The sequence below is a fragment of the Rhinoderma darwinii genome, chromosome 6 (assembly GCF_050947455.1).
Source record: "Rhinoderma darwinii isolate aRhiDar2 chromosome 6, aRhiDar2.hap1, whole genome shotgun sequence".
NCBI lineage: Eukaryota > Metazoa > Chordata > Amphibia > Anura > Rhinodermatidae > Rhinoderma > Rhinoderma darwinii.
In genome coordinates this window covers 142,645,507-142,669,220 of record NC_134692.1, presented here as the reverse complement: position 1 = coordinate 142,669,220, position 23,714 = coordinate 142,645,507, and the positions used below count along the sequence as shown (strand labels likewise).

General features: G+C 40.5%; 1 protein-coding gene and 1 long non-coding RNA gene across 7 annotated transcripts in view; one reads left to right on the top strand and one right to left on the bottom strand.

Moving 5' to 3' along the window:
* The window catches only part of LOC142656003 (uncharacterized), a 126,707-nt gene that overhangs the window by 91,941 nt on the left and 11,052 nt on the right, over positions 1 to 23,714 (bottom strand). The window contains exon 5 of one of the 5 annotated variants that reach the window (XR_012849578.1): positions 12,082 to 12,291. The exons of the other annotated variants lie outside the window; for them this stretch is intronic. This is a non-coding gene — a long non-coding RNA (uncharacterized LOC142656003). Of the gene's footprint in view, positions 1 to 12,081; positions 12,292 to 23,714 lie in introns of those variants that run through there. 5 annotated transcript variants of the gene reach the window in all.
* ATP2A1 (ATPase sarcoplasmic/endoplasmic reticulum Ca2+ transporting 1) lies at positions 8,603 to 23,656 on the top strand. 2 transcript variants are annotated; one of them, XM_075830797.1, is made up of 22 exons: positions 8,603 to 8,939; positions 11,749 to 11,766; positions 11,926 to 12,008; positions 14,453 to 14,557; positions 14,928 to 15,066; positions 15,591 to 15,671; positions 15,762 to 15,847; positions 15,935 to 16,232; positions 16,319 to 16,485; positions 16,598 to 16,686; positions 17,130 to 17,232; positions 17,649 to 17,780; positions 18,372 to 18,497; positions 18,840 to 19,058; positions 19,317 to 19,652; positions 19,743 to 19,963; positions 20,077 to 20,279; positions 20,384 to 20,469; positions 20,656 to 20,789; positions 20,899 to 21,016; positions 21,200 to 21,317; positions 23,119 to 23,656. In XM_075830797.1, the coding sequence occupies exons 1-22, from the start codon at positions 8,822 to 8,824 to the stop codon at positions 23,136 to 23,138; spliced, it is 3,000 nt and encodes a 999-aa protein (XP_075686912.1). In that variant the 5' UTR covers positions 8,603 to 8,821; the 3' UTR covers positions 23,139 to 23,656. The 2 variants fall into 2 exon arrangements, with proteins under 2 accessions (XP_075686912.1, XP_075686913.1); XM_075830798.1 differs by lacking the exon at positions 23,119 to 23,656 and adding an exon at positions 21,766 to 21,805.

The window sequence follows — 23,714 nt, the reverse complement described above, 5'->3', positions numbered from 1 at the left end:
CACAAATGACAAAATGGTTGGCTTGGTGGGATGGTTGCTTCTAAAAATCCACCCACTGGACTGAACCCACAGTAGTGTGAAAGCGTGTCTTGTCCCATCACAATTAGTTAAGGCCCATAAAATGCACTGCACAAGCTGTGAGCAGACTATATGAGCACACACCATGTATATTAGTTTGAGTTTCGCCATTTAAAAAAAAAAATTACTTTACAATGATCATCAATTTTATACCAATATGCGACCAATAATACTTTCAAGTTATTTAATCCAAGGCCAGTTCTAGATGAATATTACATAACAGAAAAGTATCTGATAGCCAAGTAAACATGATATGACATTTCCTCGGTAAATAGGCAATAAGGCCTTATTCACACGACAGTGAAAAAAAATGTCAATTTAAAACTGATCAACTGTCGGTTTTTCATGGCCATTTTGCATCAGTTTGTCTCTAAATTTTCATCCATTTCAAGTCCATCTGTTCGTTTTTAATGGCCGTTTGACATCCATTTTGCATCAGTTTTTCATGGCCGTTAAAAAAACTGATGAATTTCATTGGTCAGGCTTTTTTTTGTCCCAACCCCCTGAAAACAACCAAAGGAAGGTCACATGTTCACCTAGACACTATTTACAGCCTCCCTGTAGATGATGCCACACGCCCCCTGTAGATGATGCCACACGCCCCCTGTAGATGATGCCACACGCCCCCTGTAGATGATGCCACACGCCCCCTGTAGATGATGCCACACGCCTCCCTGTAGATGATGCCACACGCCTCCCTGTAGATGATGCCACACGCCTCCCTGTAGATGATGCCACACCTGCCTCCCTGTAGATGATGCCACACGCCTCCCTGTAGATGCTGCCACACGCCTCCCTGTAGATGATGCCACACCAGCCTCCCTGTAGATCGTGCCACACCAGCCTTCCTGTAGATCGTGCCACACCAGCCTCCCTGTAGATCGTGCCACACCAGCCTCCCTGTAGATCGTGCCACACCAGCCTCCCTGTAGATCGTGCCACACCAGCCTGCCTGTAGATGCCACACCAGCCTGCCTATAGATCATGCAGCATACTCACGAGAGCAGCGCCGTCTCTCCTCTTCTTCACTTGTGGTCACTCATCTGCACGGGATCTGGCAAGGCAGCGCGACGGGGCGATGACGTCATCGAGGCGCCTTCAAACCCGAGTGACCACAGACGAGTGACCACACCTGAAGAAGCGCCGCAAACGTGAGTATGCCAACGATAGCCAGCAAGGGAACTAGTAGTTCCCTTGCCAATCCCGAACAGATCCGTTTTTAACGGTTGTTACATTTGACAGCCGTTAAAAACGGATCCATTGACTTCTATGGGGGCCGTCAGGCCGTTAAAACGGCCAAAAATAGGACATGTCCTATTTTTTGACGGCCATTATTCACGGGCCGTTAAAAAAACGGCCGTGTGAATGCACCCATAGAATATCATTGTTCTGAAAACGGCCATGTGAAAGCCGTTAAAAGGACGGCCATCACATGGCCGTTTTTCACTGTCGTGTGAAAGAGGCCTTAGTGTTGAACAAATCTGGTTCCACTGAGAATATCGTTGAAAAATTGCTGCTTTAGGCCTCATGCACACGACCATAAAAAAAAACTGTAAAAAAAGGTTTACATAGCCTTAAAGTTTCTGCAAAAGAGTGGGAAAAAAAAGGTCGGGACTTTGAATCCCTCCTCTGAATCCCTCTGTCATTATTCCCAATACACGGGTTCTTCTTTTAGAACTGATTCATAATAAATGAACTATATTGCTCCACAAAATCAAATTCCAGTTCCTAATCCTATATGAGCACACACCCTGTGCATTAGTTTTGGACTTGACATTTGATTATTAACCCCTTCCCAACATTTGACGTATCCATACCCCAAAGTCGGGTAGGGGAAGTATGGAGCGGGCTCACGCAGTGAACTCGTTCCGTATGATGCCGATGTTGGCTGTATGTTACAGCCGTCACTTCAGAGTAAATAGCGGCATCGCGCTCGAGCGCGATCCCGCTAGTTTAACACATTAAATGCTGCGGTCAATACCGACCGCAACGTTTAAATCGTCAGAAAGAGGGGGGCGACCCCCTCTAACAGCTCATCACGCCCTCCGCAACGCAATCGCGGGGGGGCAATGTTTGCTTTGGCTGCCTGGGGGCTTAATGAACGCCCCCAGGTCCGCCATCTTTGTACACCTATTAAGCCTTGCCTCCGGCCTGTCAGAATCACGATATACTGCAATACATTAGGTTGAAGTCCCCTAGGGGGACTAATAAAAAAAAACCTTTTTGTGTAAAAAAAAAAAAAGTTTAAATTAATTTAAGAGTTAAAAAAAAAAACCTTTTCCCATATTCCCCCTAGAGCATAGTAAAAAAATAAATAAATAAACATAATTGGTATCGCCGCGTCCATAAAAGTCGGAACTATTACAATATATAATTATTTAACCCGCACGGTGAACGCCGTAAAAAAAAAAATAACCTAATCTCCCACAAAAAATTAAATAAAAAGTGATCAAACCGTCGCATGTACACCAAAATGGTATTATTAAAAACTACAGCTTAGGCCTCATGCACACGACCGTATTTTTTCCCACCCGTAAATACTGGCGTAAATACGGGTCCGGTGTCACACGTATTCGACCCGTTTTGCACCAGTATTTACGGACCCGTGCCCGTAAATATGGGTCTGGTGTCACCCGTATTCCACCCGTATTTACGGGCAAGTTTTTGGCGGCAAAATAGCACTGCACTAATCGGAAGCCCCTTCTCTCTATCAGTGCAGGATAGAGAGAAGGGACAGCCCTTTCTGTAATAAAAGTTAAAGAAATTCATACTTACCCGGCCGTTGTCTTGGTGACGCGTCCCTCTCTTCACATCCAGCCCGACATCCCTGGATGACGCGGCAGTCCATGTGACCGCTGCAGCCTGTGATTGACCTGTGATTGGCTGCAGCGGTCACATGGGCTGAAACGTCATCCAGGGACGGCCAGGACGTCGGGCCGGATGTCGAGAGGGACGCGTCACCAAGGCAACGGCCGGGAGACCGGACTGGAGGAAGCAGGAAGTTCTCGGTAAGTATGAACGTCTTTTATTTTTATTTTTTACAGGTTGCTCTTTATTCTGATCGGTAGTCACTGTCCAGGGTGCTGAAAGAGTTACTGCCGATCAGTTAACTCTTTCAGCTCCCTGGACAGTGACTATTTACTGACGTCGCTTAGCAACGCTCCCGTAATGACGGGTGCACACATGTAGCCACCCGTCATTACGGGAGCTCCATAGACTTCTATGGACTGTCCGTGCCGTTATTACGGCCTGAAATAGGACATGTTCTATCTTTTTTAACGGCACGGGCACCTTCCCGTAAGAAAACGGGAAGGTACCCGTGGCCAATAGAAGTCTATGAGCCCGTTATTACGGGTCGTAATTACGACCCGTAATAACGGGAGTTTTTACGGTCGTGTGCATGAGGCCTTATCCTGCAGAAAATAAGCCCTCATACCGATTAATCGACAGAAAAATAAAAACTTACGGCTCTCGGAATTTGGCAACGCAATATAAATGTTCTTTTTTACACTTAGGTTTTGCATGTAAAAGTTGTAAAATATAGAAAAAACTATATATATTTGGTATCGCCATAATCGTATTGACCCGCAGAATAAAGGTAACATGTTGTTTTAATTGGACAGTGAATTCCGTAAAAACGACGCGCAAAAAACCATGGAGGAATCGCTGTTTTTTTCACATGGAGGAGCTTACTACATACATTTATACATAAGTCAATAATAAATGTGTAGGTAGCGCGCTCATAAGCCCGCACCCCACGTTGTATATGGCAGGGGATCTGCAGTGCTGTCAGATAAAGATATAAAAAGAAAAAAAATCTGAGAATGATTAATATGACATGCCATTAAATTTTGGACATTCTCTTTAGAGTCCACACAACGTTTTCTGGCAATTTTTATATTTTTTTCCATAAAATTGGGGACATGGTCTTATGTGAATGGTGTCAATCTCTGAACAGTGCTGCAAAATATGTTGGACCTATATTGAGGCCTATTCACGTCAGCGTCGGTTTTCCGTTTACGGGTTCAGTTGCAGCTTTCCGTCAGAGGAACCCATGAACGGAAAGCCAGATGGAAACTAAAGCTTCCGTTTGCATTACCATAGATTTCAATGGTAATGCTTCCATTTACCTTGGTTATCGTTTGTTTCCGGAAACCTTATTGAACGGAAACAAATAGAATAATAACCATTGAAATCAATGGTAATGCAAACGGAAGCTTTAGTTTATGGGTTCCTCCAATGAAAAGCTAAAACAGAACCCATAAACAGAAAACAAACGCTGATGTGAACCCAGCCTTAGCGACTGAAATAAATAAAAATGATAGAAATATACACTACCGTTCAAAAGTTTGGGGTCACCCAGACAATTTTGTGTTTTCCATGAAAACTCCCACTTATATTTATCAAATGAGTTGCAAAATGACTAGAAAATATAGTCAAGACATTGACAAGGTTAGAAATAATGATTTTCTCCTTCAGACTTTGCTGTGGTCGCTCCATTTGCAGCAATTCCAGCATTGCAGACCTTTGGCATTCTAGCTGTTAATTTGCTGAGGTAATCGGGAGAAATGTCACCCCATGCTTCCAGAAGCCCCTCCCACAAGTCGGATTGGCGTGATGGGCACTTCTTGCATACCATACGGTCAAGCTCCTCCCACAACAGCTCTATGGGGTTGTGATCTGGTGACTGCGCTGGCCACTCCATTACAGATAGAATACCCGCTGCCTGCTTCTTCCCTAAATAGTTCTTGCATCATTTGGAGGTGTGCTTTGGGTCATTGTCCTGTTGTAGGATGAAATTGACTCCAATCAAGCGCTGTCCACAGGGTATGGCATGGCGTTGCAAAATGGAGTGATAGCCTTCCTTATTCACAATCCCTTTTACCTTGTACAAATCTCCCACTTTACCAGCACCAAAGCAACCCCAGACCATCACATGACCTCCACCATGCTTGACAGATGGCGTCAGGCACTCCTCCAGCATCTTTTCAGTTGTTCTGCATCTCACAAATGTTCTTCTGTGTGATCCAAACACCTCAAACTTCCATTCGTCTGTCCATAACACTTTTTTCCAATCTTCCTCTGTCCAATGTCTGAGCTTTTGGCCATATTAATCTTTTCCTTTTATTAGCCAGTCTCAGATATGGCTTTTTCTTTGCCACTCTGCCCTGAAGGCCTGCATCCCGGAGTCGCCTCTTCACTGTAGACGTTGACACTGGCATTTTGTGGGTACTATTTAACCCCTTAGTGACCAGCCCATTTTAGGCCCTAATGACCAAGCTATTTTATTCGTTTTTCTATATTCGCATTCAAAGAGCTATAACGTTCTTATTTTTTCATCTACATAGCTGTATGAGGGCTTGTTTTTTGCGGGATTAGTTGTGCTTTTTAATAGCACCATTTTTGGGTACATATAATTTTTTTATTAACTTTTCTTAACTTTTTTTGGGGGGATTATAAAAAAAACCTGAAATTCCGCCTTTGTTCTATGCGTTTTTAAATTGACGCTGTTCACTATGCGGCGTAAATAACATGTTACCTTTATTCTATGGGTCGGTACGATTACGGCGATACCACATATGTAGAGGTTTTTTATGTTTTACGACTTTTGCACAATAAAAACACTTTTGAACTAAAATTATTTGTTTTTGCATCGTCGCTTTCCAAGAGCCGTAACTTTTTTATTTTTCCATCAATGTAGTGATTTTTTGGGCTTGTTTTCTGCAGGACGAGATGTAGTTTTGATTGGTACTGTTTTAGGGTGCATGGCACTTATTGATTCATTTTTATTATGATTTTTTGGGGGGCAATGGAAAAAAATTGCAATTTCGCCAATTTTGAGTTGTTTTTTTACGGTGTTCACCTTGCGGTTTAAATTACATATTAACTTTATTAATGGAGTTATTACGGTCGCGGCGATACCACATATGTGTACTTTTATTTATTTTTTACACTTTTACTAAATAAAACCACTTTTTATGGAAAAAAATGGTTTTATTTATTTGTTTACTGTCATTTTTATTATTAATCTTTATTTCACATTTATTATTTATTTCACTAGTTCCACTAGGGGACTTTACTGTGCGATCTTCCGATCGCTGCTATAATGCTCTGGTATACTTCGTATACCAGAGCATTATTGCCTGTCAGTGTAAATCTGACAGGCAATCTGTTAGGACGTGCCTCCGGTGCGTCCTAACAGGCATATGTCCAGGGCAGACCTGGGGGCTTTTATCAAGCCCCCGGCTGCCATGACACCCCATCGGAGACCCGAGATTGCATTTGCGTGCCGCCGATGGGTGACAGAGGTAGCTCACTCCCTCTGTAAACAAAGTTAAATGCCGCGGTCGCTATTGACAGCGGCATTTAACGGGTTAAACGGCCGCGATCGAAGTAAACTTCGATCGCGGGCGTTGGAGCAGGAGCTCAGCTGTCATCAGACAGTTGAGCCCCGGCTCCAGCCTGCACGGGAGACCCGTGCAGGACTTAGACTAGGCTCACGTGAAAAGGCGTCAGCCTAGCCTAAGGCCCCTTAGTGACGAACGTGAAAAGGCGTATTGTTGGTCACTAAGGGGTTAATGAAGCTGCCAGTTGAGGACCTGTGAGGTGTCTATTTCTCAAACTAGAGACTCTAATGTACTTGTCTTGTTGCTCAGTTGTGCAGCGGGGCCTCCCACTTCCCTTTCTACTCTGGTTAGAGCCTGTTTGTGCTGTCCTCTGAAGGGAGTAGTACACACCGTTGTAGGAAATCTTCAGTTTCTTGGCAATTTCTCGCATGGAATAGCCTTCATTTCTAAGAACAAGAATAGACTGTCGAGTTTCACATGAAAACTCTCTTTTTATAGCCATTTGGAGAGTTTAATCAAACCCACAAATGTAATGCTCCAGATTCTCAACTAGCTCAAAGGAAGGTCAGTTTTATAGCTCTTCTAAACAGCAAAACTGTTTACAGCGGTGCTTACATAATTGCACAAGGGTTTTCAAGTGTTTTCTAATCATCCATTAGCCTTCTAACACAGTTGGCAAACACAATGTACCATTAGAACACTGGAGTGATGGTTGCTGGAAATGGGCCTCTATACACCTATGTAGATATTGCATTAAAAACCAGACGTTTGCAGCTAGAATAGTCATTTAGCACATGAACAATGTATAGAGTGTATTTGTGATTAATTTAATGTTGTTATCTTCATTGAAAAAAACTGTGCTTTTCTTTAAAAAATAAGGAAATTTCTAAGTGACCCTAAACTTTTGAACAGTAGTGTATTTTACGGTTATTTAAATATTAAAAAAAAGCATAAAAAGAATGCAGCAAAAAAACACCACGAATGAACAAACCCTTAAAGTAACGCTCTATCTACTGATATTTCACCCAAAACAAGTCAGAAGATAATACAGTCCGGATGCCTTAACCCCCACCAATTGGTAAAACAGAAAGGTTCTGAGCTCATCACAGAAAAGTGCCCCTTCGGCCTGTCTCAGATTCACAGCCTTCGCATGTGTAAAGCCAAATGAGACCAAAAGGGCACAGCAGATAGTTGGTGGTCTCAGCGCACATACCCTCAGCAATGTACTCTATCTGTATGAAATGGCAAAAGTTAGATTCTTGTGCACAAAGAATAATGCTTTTGGGCAATACTGCAATTTTGAATGATACTGTGTAGCAGAGCTCATAAAGTAGATCAGTGAATTTTAAGATTTCATAAAGCCTCTGAGTGATGTAGCTCAGCTATGGCATGGACCCACTTGGAGGGCTCGGATATATATATATAAAAAGCGAATAAATTACACTGTGAAAAAAGAACGCATTGAAATTGTATAAGTAACTATATGAGTAAACAGTTTGCGTTACCACAATTTACTAAAACTTGTAGACAAATCAGTAATTAACTTTCCAGTAGCACTAAGTTTAAAAGACGCAAGAATAAGAATTCATTACCAACTAGTCAAAATAACTATAAATAAGTAGGAGAAACAGATAAAAAGTGCCAGAGTAAAACTTGTAAATCTTTTTCAAGGAGAGGAAACCAGCTGGGACAATTAAAGGTATTTACAAGAGTGATAAAAGAAAGATAAAAGCAAGGACAGTTATGTAAGTGACAAGCAGAGAGCGTGTAGTCGTTGTCTGAATATATATATAACAATTATGGACAGGTGACAAAAATAACTTGAATGGGTTTAGTGGAGGGGGATAGGCAAGAGCTTGCCAGTATGTAATCTGAGGGAGGGACACCCACTGGGTTCTCTTACAAGCTTGTCCTGGACTTTGAGTGACAGGCTAGTGTGTGTTTGTGTGTGTGCGTGTGTGTGCGTGTGCGTGTAGCACGCCTACAAAGCTCATATCAAGTCAGCAAAAACAAAAAAAAAACCAAAGAGGGTCTCCTTTCTGTAGAGGGCTGGACAGGGTGATAATGCATAAGGTGACATCAGTCCTCCCCCTGACCAATCAAAAGGCAAGTTAGGGGTGTGGGCTTCCTGACCCCTTATAAGCACCTCTCCAGCAAAGGTTCTCTCTGACAGCTTCTGTGTGGGGTCCAGGGTTAAGGGTGATCCAGTCTCCTGCTAAGGACAGAGCAGGAGATGAGCTGTTGAGCCACGGCTCGGCTCTTAAAGGGAAAATACACAGCTGCAGAAAAGGGGAGACCTGCCCATCAAAGACTGTCAACCACAAGAGGTGGGGGAAAATAGACCACTTTATCTTAAGGACAAGGTGAGCCCTTTGCGGCAGGGCTGAAAGGGAAGGATGGAGAACGCACATACCAAAAACACAGAGGAATGCCTCGCCTATTTTGGGGTCAATGAAAATACAGGTCTGTCACCCGATCAAGTCAAGAAGAACTTTGACAAGTATGGACCCAATGGTATGTTGTAACCACATTTTTATATACATATTATATCAATGGAAATCTGCATCTCTTCTGTGAAAACAATATACAAACTTCCTCCTACCAACAACCAATACCTTGTCCTTCTCATATAGGGCTACAAATGTACTCAGCCCAACTTTGTAAACTATGCCACACACTAGAATAGATAGAATAGATGTAATCTCATCCATAAGCAAGCCAAAACTAATGCAAACACAAAACACATAATTATATAAAAATAAAAACAAAACCCCATGTGCATAAAGCAAACAAGAGCATAGAACAGGTTACGGTTTCTTAAAGTGCATTCTTATTCTTCACATGACATCACGCGGAGTCTGCAATTGAAATGACCAAATTAACTAATATTAGTAAATGAAAGGAAAATACGAGCAGCAAGTATTAATGTGGTAATTTCATAATGAAATTAAGAATCCATATTACTTGTTTAATTGAAAATTCCCATAACTTAAAAAAAAACATAATTTGATAAAAATGATTTTATTTGTTTTTTATTTGAAAGTTATGAAAATTTGGAGATACTGAATATAATAAAATGCGGTGTAATATCAAAAAAGTTAATTTCTGATTTTCATGCTTGTAAAAGTTATTTTATATCACTTAAGAAGTATTTAAGAAAGACACCATCAATTGCGGAAATTAAAAAGTAAGGATATAGGGGATGAGTAGAAGGTATACCCACAGTATAGGCAGGTAGTCTGGGCAGTAGGCTTGTAGAAAAGGCTAGTCATCTGTAGACGTAGAGATGAAGCCCTGGCCCTGAAAAGTTGAGCCATATCTGCAGATCTTTTTAAAGTGATGTACTTTGCATTGAAATGCCTGTGAAGTTGAGGACATCTGTTCCGTGCCTCTTGTCACCCGGCTGTAAATGATAGTCTGTTGTCTGGAGTAGATGAGTACAGAGTCAGTACTAGGAAGAAGTGTTATATATCTGAATATGCAGTGGTATACACGTTACTTAGATTTTCTCAAGCATCTCTTACTTTTAAGTTCTTTATTATAGGGTTTTTAAATGATAAATAGGATAGTCACTTTATCTGTACATTACATCCATAGTTAATGTGGTATCTCCCCTGCACATACAAAACCGGGTTTCCTAACAGAGTTATTATTACAGAGTTGCTATGATTATCTTTTACTAGTCTATGGGGACGATGAGGGGATCTCTGTAAATGTCACATTCTTGCAATCAAAGCTACATGAGCCGGCAGAGCAGAACAGCCAACAGTTATGTCTGTGTTGATTTGACTATTGAATACACCAGTTAGCTATATATATATATATTGTGCAGTGACATATGTGGATAATTTGATTACAGATATAAGAAATAAGCAGCTCCTTGGTAGTATTATTTGAGTACAAATTGCTGCTCTTGTGTATGAATACAAATTGTGTAAAATGTGGCACATTGGCATAAAGGTGTACAAGGAAGAACATAAGCTCTGCGTGGCAGGTGTTATGTATAGATCTGCATATTGCACATGCTGTACATATTAGGTGACGTGTATAGTACAGTATGACATTAAACATATACTGGTATTTCCATAAAGATTTGCATGAGGACATATAGGTATAGGTAGTGAAATATAGCTAACGCTATACATTGTAACCTAGGAGGCTCCTCACATGGCAGTAAGAAGTATTTTTGTATTGGGGTATTAGATCCAGCGCATGATGTCACTTTCCTTATAAAGCCATCTAAGTTGTGTCCTTCAAGAGAGTCCCAGGCTGCAAACTGCTGAGAGACAAGATCCTTCCTATGGTCTTCCCAATCTCAATGTCAGACAGTGTGCCCCAAAATACTTTTATAATAAGTCATGCATCTCTATATATAGACATATTGGTTCCCTGCAAGGAATACTATAGTTGAAGTGCTAAATATAGAGCCAGACTTACATATTGTGCTGAGAGTTTACAATTAGACATATATATATATACTGTTTTCTTACTGCTACTTTATGATTGCTTCTTTTGCGCAGAGGACAATACTACAAGATTAACCCAATTTCTGTTTCTACCTTAAAACTTAATATGATCTTTTTCTTCTTGGATACATTTAAAATGAAACACGTTCACATAATACAATATTTAAACCGGAATTGATGAATCATTATTTACAGCCAATGATAAATTCATTATTATTACATGGCGTAAAAACCGTGTAGTATTCTTTCTGGCAGCGAGTAGGTTAGATGGCACCGGAGGGCTTGTGCACCAGTATTTTGGCCCACATCACACAGTGTGGTGCAAGACCCAGATTCATGTCCGAGAGCATTCTGTTCCCGCAGCACGAGGATCATACATAGTATCCGCATGACACAAACTGGCAGCAGGATTTATAAAGCTATCATATAACCCTCAGGATACGCGCTTATACACACACATCATCAAAATGGTCATTTGACCACACTTTTGCTTGATCCTCCACCATTAATTTTGATACAAGCCACTACGGTTCATGCGGTTGCCCCTAGAATTTTTGCTCATAATTTTGTCTAGAAGCTACATTTAGTGTGGGGAAGTGATATGTATGAGCCGCATCGTACAGTTATAGTACAGAGTTATCGCTAGCTCGTGCTCGTTTAAATTAATAATTTCAATTAAATATAAAAAGTTCCAAACTATGTAATTTGTTGCGATACAAGAGGTTCCTCTAAGCAGGTGGTAACGTCAAAGTGTTGTCAGTACACAAACAGATTTTCTAGCATAACTTTGATTAAGGTTGAGCACTGATTTCTCTCTTTTTATTTTCTCTCTCTTTGCTGCTGTTGTCATGGACCAGAGCTCCCAGCTGAGGAGGGTAAGCTGTGTGTTTTACTGAATGTGTTAAGGATATCGGTGATGTGTGACGTGTGCTTGGTGGATGCAACTACATCTCCTGGTGTCCTCTGTGGCAATGAATGGTATAGCCTGCCAATGTATGGATAACAAAAGCTGAGATCTTGTCTCTTCACTACAGGAAAGTCCATTTGGGAACTAGTTGCAGAACAGTTTGAGGATCTGCTTGTCCGAATTCTGCTGTTGGCTGCTGTTATATCTTTCGTAAGTACTTAAAAGTAGCAACAGGGAACAAAACTGAGGTGTGCTGGTCAAGATTATGTTTTTATTGATTAGTAGAAGTTCTAAAAATGCTACACAGACAATGATCATGGACTAAAATACAAATACGTTGTGATGAAGTTAAACAAAAGACAGCGCACAAAACAGCCAATATAAGCAGTTACTCAAAATTCCAACATATAATACATTTCTACTGAATTCATAGGATGGATGTTCCCAGTTTTGCACAAGTTCCATCTGAAGGTTAATCGAGAGCACCATACCACTAAAAACGAAAAAAAAAATTATATATATATACACACACACATACACTTTACTTAGTGGGGGATATTCACAACGTTTCCAGCTACACAAGTGGCTGTTGAGATCATGCTTTTCATGTCAACTACATGCCATGTGTTTGGTGTCAGCAGCTTTCCTTATATACTAAATAAGTCGATGAAAGGGTAGGAATGAGTTGTTAGTTTCTGGTCTAGATGTACATAGCACAGACACTTTAGTATAGGTTCTGGCTTGATCATTCTTCTTCAGAACACATATACATAATCCCGTACGCGTACTTGTCTTCCTTTACAGCAAAATAACAGTAAAATATTAATTGCATCAGCTACAATTCATAACGTTTGGATTGTTTATACATTTTATAATACGTCACTCTCGGATACTTGGAATGAATCTGCTCAGGCCGGTGGCCCAGAATCATTCAGGTGACCTATGAAGAAATTCACTATTCAGTGAAAAATACTTATCGAAAGTTCCTAGACAATAACCAGACGGTTCTTGGATCGTGACCCTCTTCTGTGTATTTAAGATAGATTAATCTATGTGAAGGTGCTCCACGACCGAGGGCATCTCTCAGTGTTCAGAGTATGGAAAGCGTCAGCCAACACGGTCTACACAAAGCACTCTCTTTATCACATATCCATACATAAAACTCCTGTATGTAGTTGTACAACAAGGGAAAAGCCAGGGCTAGAACAAAGTGTATTGCCAATTATTTCCAACAGATGGATACTACAAGTTCTTTCAACCATCTATACTGAAATGCATCATATTGGAAGTCCCAGAAGGGTAACTTGAAGCTCCTGGGCCAGATGACCAAATCTGTAACCGGGTCCCCAACCTACCATGTGCCATTTATAATACTGGTGACTTCTTATCTGGCAAAGGGGCCTTATGTACCAGGGCCTGGGTGCGACTGCTACCTCTGCACCCCCTATAGCTTCACCCCTGCCCCTAAAAAAAACACCAGCCTACTCCATAACACTTTAATACAAACCATTTACACAACACTTTTTTTTTTATGGGTTACTAAACTTATTTTACCAAATACAAGAACTATTAGTATTACATATGTGTACACTTGGCTTCTTGTGGGTCTGCATTATTTATTATTATGGGTTCTAGGATATTTCCATCGAGCTGGGTTCTACTTTATTTCTGCAGGATAATACTAAATGTAAAGCCAATAGTTACACAAATAGAGGACACACGTGATAGGAGCCATGTGAAAGGGTTAACTGGGCTCTAACCCTGACCTTTCCATTTCCCAACGAGCGGCACATTCTGCAGGTTAAATTTGTCTTGAAGATAACTTGATCCGGCCAGTGGCCAGCTCAAGTGTCAGACAGCTGCTATGAGACTGCAGGAGGAGGCCAGACCAGAGAGGGGAGGTCAGGGGACACAGAGGGTGTTCCTTGCAGCTCTGAGTGACAGGCCCGGGTGGCTGTGTGCTTTGCAAGCACAACAGCTGCATGAGGTATGGGAGGGCCCCATAAAATAGCTGTAAATCTACTCTAATGTAATTTAAGACACTGTTTATAATGACCAGGGTTTTGCTGTGACACCATTCTACTCAGAACCCCTGTAAACTGACCTAAGCAGGCAAAACATTTGACGAGATAAAAAGTGGCAAATTTATACCCTTATATCCAAATAAAACGGATCATGATGGTATACAGTCCAAACAATCAGTGTAACATGCTTCACTTCTAATCTTATAGTATTCTACAAGCATGGGAAAGTCTTACTAGCTGTAGCAACTTCTTCAAAATATAAAAATCAATGCAAACTAACTAGTAGCAACACTTCATAAGATGCTGTGTAATAGAAGTGCAGTCTCTACATGAGGTATGGGGTCTTTGGCTTTAAATGTACCTGTATTAGCTACAGTATGAAGACAGAAGGTCTTTGTTGTATCTTTACTATTAAACAACAATTAATTGTACAGGTAGCGTGAAAAACTGAATGTAGAAGCTCTATGCCTACCTGTTAAAAAGAACAATAGTGAATATGCAGGGGAAGTCTGCATAAACAGTTAAAGAAAAATTTAATTGCTTTCTGTATTGAGTGTGCGCTGCAGTCATAAATAATAAAGTTAAAAACATAATCTGTTCTTGAGGATGACGACGGTGTGGGCTTTGCAGGTGCTGGCCTGGTTTGAAGAAGGTGAAGAGACAATCACAGCTTTCGTGGAACCCTTTGTCATCCTGTTGATCCTCATCGCTAACGCAGTTGTAGGAGTCTGGCAGGTAAAGACTCTTCTATTGTGACAACTGTATAAATGTTATTTACACCTAGGCTTTATCGTCTTGTGTATTAATCATTTACAACTAAGAAAAAAAAATACTTTTCTGTATTAAAGTATAACTTATGTTGGAATTTCCCGATGGAAAGTAAATTTTAAGAGGTCTCTTTAGACCAAATGCTATAAATATTACACTCATGCCACATCTTGTTCATGTAGCGCGATATCATCTGATCCACTGTTTCCAATAAAATAGGCGCACATATTTGTATCGGAGCCTGAACACAGTGCAAAATTATAACACTGCTGAAACTATAATTACCGTGAGTTTGCGGTTAAGTACTATATTCCTAAGAAAGCTCTTGGTCACCTAGGAAAGGAATGCTGAAGATGCTATTGAAGCTCTTAAGGAATATGAGCCCGAGATGGGAAAAGTGTACCGTAGTGACAGAAAATCCGTACAAAGAATCAAGGCAAGAGAGATCGTGCCTGGTGACATCGTAGAGATAGCAGGTGAGTTGTTGCAGCGCTGGCCTCTATGCAGTCTATACATATATAAGGCTGACGACAAATTCCATCCCATCTTCAGATTCAAACCCCTCTCCTACTTTGTGGTCTTATTTTTTTTATCTCCACTCTTAATATGTTGGGAGAAAATATCTAAGGAAAGAATTCCAGAATATTCTAAATTATTTACATTGCTATTTTATTGTAAAATATAAATACTAGATTTCGTATTATGGGAGAATTCCCCGACCAGAGACAGAACAGCATCTGTAAAGAAATACCAGCTGAAATCTTTGCTATAGATATGTAACTTTAGTTTGCTGCTTTTCATTAGTAAGAATTTTCTTTGTAGTATACTATGTCCTGATCCTCTTCATGTAAATGTCTTCCACAAACACCTTCTTTCAGTTTAATAATCACAATGATATAAGGCTAAGTGATAGGAGCTGTTAGCCTGGACCTGCTTACACACAAGTACTGCAGAAATAGAGAAGAATAACGATGCGTATATTGATGCCTTTCTTTCTTAGTTGGTGACAAAGTCCCATCTGATATCAGACTCATCAGCATTAAATCCACCACCCTGCGTATTGACCAGTCCATCCTGACAGGTATGCTGAACAGTTAGAGAAAAAAAAACATTGAACTGTAACCAGAGACGTCTTTTATGTTTTCTCACCTAAAACTTGTGTCTCCTACAGGAGAGTCTGTCTCTGTCATCAAACACACAGAGGTTGTTCCCGACCTCAGAGCTGTCAACCAGGACAAGAAAAACATGCTGTTCTCCGTATGTATTTCCATTGTTCATTTAGTGTTCTATTTTACTTTTGAGTCTTTTTTATGTTACACACTTTTTTTTTTTGATCCTGCTTAGGGTACCAATGTTGGAGCTGGTAAGGCTATTGGCGTAGTCATTGCCACTGGAGCAAACACTGAAATTGGTAAAATTCGTGATGAGATGGCAGCCACAGAACAAGAAAAGACCCCACTTCAGCAGAAACTTGATGAGTTTGGCGAGCAGCTGTCCAAAGTCATTTCCCTCATCTGTGTTGCTGTATGGCTGATCAATATTGGACACTTCAATGACCCCATCCATGGCGGCTCTTGGCTCAAAGGAGCTATTTATTACTTCAAGATTGCCGTGGCTCTGGCTGTAGCTGCCATTCCTGAAGGTTTGTTTAGTACACTACTGTTGGTATACAGCAACGCTGGCATAATGTATTCTCTGCACATTATCTAATCCTCTCTTTACATCCAGGTCTCCCCGCTGTAATCACCACTTGTCTGGCCTTGGGTACAAGACGTATGGCTAAGAAGAACGCTATTGTCAGAAGCTTGCCCTCTGTGGAAACTCTTGGTTGCACATCAGTCATCTGCTCTGACAAGACTGGTACTCTGACCACCAACCAGATGTCTGTCTGCAAGGTACGATAATACTATAGGCCTTTAACTAAGGAGAGGGCAGGATCTATGTAAATGAAATGAAGTTCTCTTATACATATATATATTAAATAATGTATATTTTTGTTTACTACAGATGTTTGTAATTGATAAAGTTGAAGCTGATGTCTGCGCCCTGAATGAGTTCTCCATCACTGGATCCACCTATGCCCCTGAAGGAGAAGTGTGAGTTTACGTATTATCTAATTCTTTGTCACTTCTGACACATGTCCTGCACACCTCCAACAACTATGCTGGAGCACTTAAAGAAATTTTAACAAATCAGCTCTACTATATGGCAACAAAGAAACCTACAAACTAAAATTCACTACCAGCATTTTCCTTGTTACTTCCCAGTACCATTCATTCACTTAAATAATCATCAGTGTATTTCTATTTTCCTTCCTACACATTCTTCTTTACTATCCACCTCAACCACTTTTCCCCATACAATATCACCTTCTGTCTGTGTCTGGCGTTTATAATTTGCCATCTGTAAACCGCGGCTGCTTTCCTCTTGTTTGCATGTCATCATTCTTCTCTTTCACTTTTCCATAAACTACTCTGCCGTCTGTCTCATCTCCACCTACACCTGTCTGGCCTTGTCTCTCTCTGTGGTGTCATCTCAGTATGAAGAATGATAAGACTGTGAAGGCTGGCCAGTATGATGGGCTAGTGGAATTGGCCACAATCTGTGCACTTTGCAATGACTCTTCTCTTGACTTCAACGAGGTAAAAACAGATCATTAGAACTTACATAGTTTCCCTAGATGTTGTTTGGATTGTTTATATAACATTTATTGCATGAGCTAATAACATTGAAAATTCAATTTTGTTAGTATTAAAATTATTAATGCACTTTCTACTACAATAAATCCAATCTAGTAGGCGGGTTTGTTATATAGCTTTTTTTATGTTGTAAAACGCAGTATGGTAAACAAAGATTGTTTCCGTCCCATATGACTTTACTTGTAGGTTTTTTCAGCTTGTTGTAGGATTGCAGTTTGGCATGGGTTTACTGATTGACTGAAGCAGACATCTGCTATGAGGACATCAGATATAAATTTACTTATGGCTCCTGAGTGACTGCTGTTGACAAAGCTATATTTGGGCTTATTGTCGATGATTTTTTTTTTTTTGACCCTCAGTCCAAGGGAGTGTTTGAGAAGGTCGGAGAAGCCACTGAGACTGCCTTGACAACTCTTGTTGAGAAGATGAACGTATTTAACACAGAAGTGAAGAGTCTGTCTAAAGTTGAGCGTGCCAATGCCTGCAACTCTGTAAGTTCTAGAAGACCTACACGGTTTTACAAGAGTATTTACAAGAGGCGGACGATAGAACGGCTTAAAAGCTTGATACTGGATAACAATTTATAATCCTACAGAACTTGAGTCTATGCTTTACCATGTTTCTCTAACACAAGATATAACCTTCTAATTTCCCAGAACCACCGCCCATCCTGTGACATACAATCCCAGCTGCTTGCCTTCTACCATTATAGAACTCTAATTATGTAGCACTCAGCAAGCTGGCAGCAGTGTATCAAGAACTCTGCTATACCGCAAACACCTGCCTTGTACTTGTCATGAACAAGAAACCTAACTCCCTACTAGCAATGTGCTCCTTAATGTTCCCATGAAACAAACCATCCCAAACACTTGCCATTGCGGAATTATGTGCAACGACTCTCTTGAGATACTGCTCAAACCAAAGTTCCGTTTTTTAATGTTCTATGAACGTTACATTTTTGGAATCACAAACGACAACAAATCTTTGTTTTGTCAGAAATATCTCGTAACCAACTTACCCGCCACTAAATCATGCAGACCTCCTGCATTTAGCAATAATCTAAAACATGATGATTCTCACAGGTAATAAAACAGCTGATGAAGAAAGAATTCACCCTGGAGTTCTCCCGTGACAGGAAGTCCATGTCCGTCTACTGCACACCTGCCAAAGCTTCCCGCGCTGCCGTTGGCAACAAGATGTTTGTGAAGGTAAGATGAGAGATATGCGGAGTTGATGATAAATGATTGATGACATACCCGCACAGACATTTCCATGCAGTCAAGTAGTAATTCAGGTAAATGATTCGAAAAATGAAAAAACAAAAACACACCCCAAAAAAAACTTCCAAACTCCCAAAAAATGAACTGAATTAGGACGTCCACACATCATGTTATGCTATCCACTTAATTCAGGGAAACCATCTATTCTGTCATTATCCAAAATGAATGACATAAGTGCAGATAAACCATTGCAATACAAAGTGAGTATTACCTCAAAGTCCATATATGTATTTGCGATTTAATTTTTATATTTTTATTCTAACACAACAGGGTGCCCCAGAGGGTGTCATTGACCGTTGCAACTATGTACGTGTAGGCACAACCCGTGTACCCTTCACTTCTGTCATCAAGGAGAAGATCTTGACTATAATCAAGGAGTGGGGCACAGGCAGAGACACTTTGCGTTGCTTGGCTCTTGCTACAAGGGACACCCCACCAAAAAGAGAAGACATGGTCCTTGATGACGCCACCAAGTTTGTCGACTATGAGGTAATTTTGAAAAAAGAAATACGATTGTCTAGCTAAGAGGCATGCCAATATAGCAACAGTGGGTACATTACGGATTCGCATTTAATCTCACTGTTTTCTTTTTTAACATTAATAATCAGTAATGACCCTGTAATCAATGCCAAGCTTAACCGTTACCATCACATACTGATAGCAAAGACCCTGTACTGCTTACAAAACGAAATTATTTTTCCTGTATCCTTTGTTTAGGTTTAAATAACATGTTTTTTTCTTCCACAGACTGACTTGACCTTTGTTGGCTGTGTGGGTATGTTGGACCCCCCTCGTAAAGAAGTTGTGGGCTCAATCCAGCTTTGTCGTGAAGCTGGTATCCGTGTCATCATGATCACTGGTGATAACAAAGGCACAGCTATTGCCATCTGTCGTCGTATTGGCATCTTTGGCGAGGATGATGATGTAACAGGACGTGCCTTCACTGGTCGCGAATTTGACGATCTGCCCCCAGCAGAACAAAGAGAAGCCGTCAAACATGCTTCCTGCTTTGCCAGAGTTGAGCCATCTCACAAATCCAAGATTGTGGAGTTCCTGCAGTCTTTTGATGAAATCACAGCTATGGTGTGTTAAATTATTTTTTATTATTAATGATTATACATACATTATTCCATATTTCCTTTATGGCTCACACATTTTTGTCACTTCCACCAGACTGGTGATGGTGTAAATGATGCTCCTGCTCTTAAGAAAGCTGAGATTGGTATTGCCATGGGTTCTGGTACTGCTGTAGCTAAGACAGCCTCAGAAATGGTGTTGGCTGATGACAACTTCTCCACTATTGTGGCTGCAGTAGAAGAGGGTCGTGCCATTTACAATAACATGAAGCAATTTATCCGCTACCTCATTTCCTCCAATGTAGGAGAGGTCGTCTGGTGAGTTAAATAAATGTTATACGAAAAAAATGTTTTGTTCAAGCAGTTGCCAAGACCCACTTGGCTTTTGGATTGCACAAACTGATTACAATACTCCCTCTTATTTAACACAGTATCTTCCTCACTGCTGCTTTGGGTCTGCCTGAGGCTTTGATCCCTGTACAACTGCTCTGGGTAAACCTGGTCACTGATGGTCTGCCTGCTACAGCTCTGGGCTTCAATCCACCTGACCTGGACATCATGGACAGACCACCCCGTAGTCCCAAGGAACCCCTTATCAGTGGCTGGCTCTTCTTCCGTTACATGGCTATTGGAGGTGATTTTAAAAATAATTTGTACTAATCTCCAATACAAAGATCATTTTATTCCATTCTCTAAGCCAATGAGATATTAACCACAAGCTGTGTTCACTCCTTGCAGGCTATGTGGGTGCTGCCACTGTAGGTGCTGCTGCTTGGTGGTTCATGTATGCTGAAGATGGACCTTCAGTGACTTTCTACCAGCTGGTAAGATTGTGCCTCTTAGTTATTCTCCTTCTTCTGTTCTTTATTGCGATCTTATTTAATATGATAAATACCTCTCTATTTTAGAGGCTACACCATGATGTTTCCTTCCAAAGAAATGTGTCTTCTTCTGTCCTAGTTGCTTAGTGTTGTCATTCATTATTACATCTTGTGTCTTTCTCTTCCCAGAGTCATTTCATGCAATGCACAGAGGACAATCCTGACTTTGAGGGCCATGAATGTGAAATCTTTGAGTCTCCAGTTCCCATGACCATGGCTCTGTCCGTGCTGGTCACTATTGAGATGTGCAATGCTCTGAACAGGTAAGAGCCTACAGCGTCAATCTTGGTATGTCTTCTTTTTTTTAAATCAACTTGCTTTCATGTTCCACTATTACTTTTATACTTATCACTTATTTTTTTCTTCCAATAGTCTTTCAGAGAACCAGTCTCTGATCAGGATGCCCCCATGGGTCAACATTTGGCTGCTGGGCTCCATCTGCCTCTCCATGTCCCTCCACTTCTTGATCCTTTACGTTGATCCCCTACCAGTGAGTAATATACAGTTTTTGCATAGGATACCAAGCTTCGATTTTCTTGATACTTGATATTATTGTAAAAATGTAATAGTAATGGAGTCTAAAGTAGCTGTAAACAGTCCTGATGTGTAAAGTTCTATATTAAATTTTGAAATGCATTCCTATACTAACATCCTTCTGTTTCCTATCCATCAGATGATCTTCAAGTTGACACCTCTGGACTTTACTAAGTGGTTTGTTGTCCTGAAGATTTCTTTCCCTGTTATCCTACTGGACGAACTTTTGAAATTCTTTGCCCGTAACTACATTGACGGTAAGAACTAACTTACGTTTTACCAGAGGAGATCATTCACACATCTACAGTTTACGCAAATTTTACCATACCTATCAAAAATAACTATAAGGTATGGACCAAATTGGCTGTTCTTCCTTTCGTCTTCTATATCATGACCTTGATATTATCATTATAGTAGCCAGTATCTCGAGACAACTCATTCAGATTTATCCAAAATTCAACAGTGATCAATTAATACACTGGGTCACTACCATAGCCCAAGGTGAATATGGACACATGCTTATGTATATACATCATTCCAGGATACCACATCTATAGTTTTAGGATAATTAAAATGTGGGGGAAATGCATCACTGTTTGACACCCAAATTTGGCTCAGTTATACTAATAATCATCTTCTTTTGAACCTATTAATAATTACTTCATTAAAAACGTTAACGTCATTTCTTTCTATCCTTTTCCATAGCATAATTATTTTCTCACAACTTCCCTGTTCCTGATAACAGGTATTCCCCGGTTGCATGTGTTGATACATGTCCTTGCTTACCATCTGTATGTTTGTCCTCTTTATTTCGCATCATCACGCTCTTTTTTTATTTTTTATTAACCTTTCCTATAACAATGAGTACCATGAGAAAAATTGACGCATCGCCGTACTGCAGGTCTCATTTATCATTAATTGTCAAACATCCTATGAACATTATCACTCCACAATTCCTGATCTACAGTAACAGTATTATATACATGCCTTCTCAAAAACCATGCGGATAGCGTTCACAGTTGTTCTTCACGTCGACATAGCACTCACTTCTGGAACACTAGGACCTTTACTGTCCCTTCCTATGTAATGCGCTCGGCATCTCTGATAATTTGCTCCGTCACAGGAGCAGAGCAACGAAAATAGCGGACACGTCGGTAACATAGGTTGAAAAAAAGACACCGGTCCATCAAGTTCAACCTTTCTCAATAAATTACCCGTCATTCATTGCTTGATTAATTACAACCCTCAATGCCATTCGTAAATAAATTGGCATTGCCTTTTCTTAATAGCCTTTTTTTAAATGCCGACATAGTATTATGGTTACGTTGCACAACGGACACCACAGGCAGCCGACGCATCCTATTGACTTTAATTGATTCCATTGGGTTTCTGTTGGCGTGTCCGTGGTTTTACTGCGCTATTGTTTCCGGTAATTCTGGCCAGACCTGCAACAGGGGCCCTAACAGAGCCTCCAACACAGATGTGAACGAGGCCTAACTCATTGCCTGCATTGTTCGTCCCTGCCATGACACCTCTTCTTATGCTTTCACAATATAACTATATAAGGCACCATTTCACAAACTTCTGATTTAGAGGCCGTACCTCATATGTGACAAAGGGTGGCATTGCAACGACAATATCCAACAGCTGTGTGTGTTGTCTGAATTGCAGTTTGTCTCAGTGCTCATGCCAAAAATGCATCATACGGTATGTCTTTATGGCTGGCTTGGCATTGTGAAACAACGTACTCTTGCTGCAAACAAGTATCTGAACGTGTCAGATCGAGGAGTAATAAAATATACAATAAGTGGATATGAGTTTTTCAAAAATAATGATTCCGGTTGGTAAAATTTAGAATGTGTATTTTGTGGGCAAGAATACAGTAGTGCATGACAGAAGGTGACCAACATTTTGCATCCTAAAAAGCTCTGCAAAGATACAATGCTTCATGTGTGTAGAGTCACTTTTAAGGTAAGTATATGTGTAAGGGTTAAAGTAATCAATCACACTATATTAAAAATGAATGCTTCTAATTTATTTCTCTTTTTCTCTTGACAGAAAAAGAAAAACTGCAGTAAAAGGAATTCAGCTTTTTACTGAAACGCGTCAGATCTCAGCCCACATATCCATTGAGACTTTCTCTGTATCTGTCCCCTCCTATCTCATCTTGTTTCCCTACAACACATCACTGCCAAATCTCCACCTGTCTTCCCAAAGTCCGTACATCCTGGTGTATGCCGGGTGTGATTGCAAGGGCTGTTATTGATGGGCTGTTATTCTGTTTCCAAGTACCTTTTAAGTTTTGCTTCCAATCTTGCCCATTTTTTATAGCGCTCCCCTCCCGTTCCTCCCGTTTAATCAGTATACAAGTGAAGGAAAATGTCATAGAGCTGGAGAATACCCGGACTAAGAATGTATTTCCCTCAAAGTTTATTCCATCAGTGAAAGTCACAGTCGGTGTTTTGTAAATTGCAGGATCATGTTATCCTGATCCCAGCCCTCCGAGGGAGTTGCCGCTTGTAGCAAAGAGAAAAAAAAGGAAGCGAGAAAAACCAAATGAAAAAACTGTTCTAGCTATTTATTGAAATTAAATAATAACTTAAACTAAAGGTTATTGTAGGTGTGGTTTTTTTTCTAGGTGGGTTGGAACATCT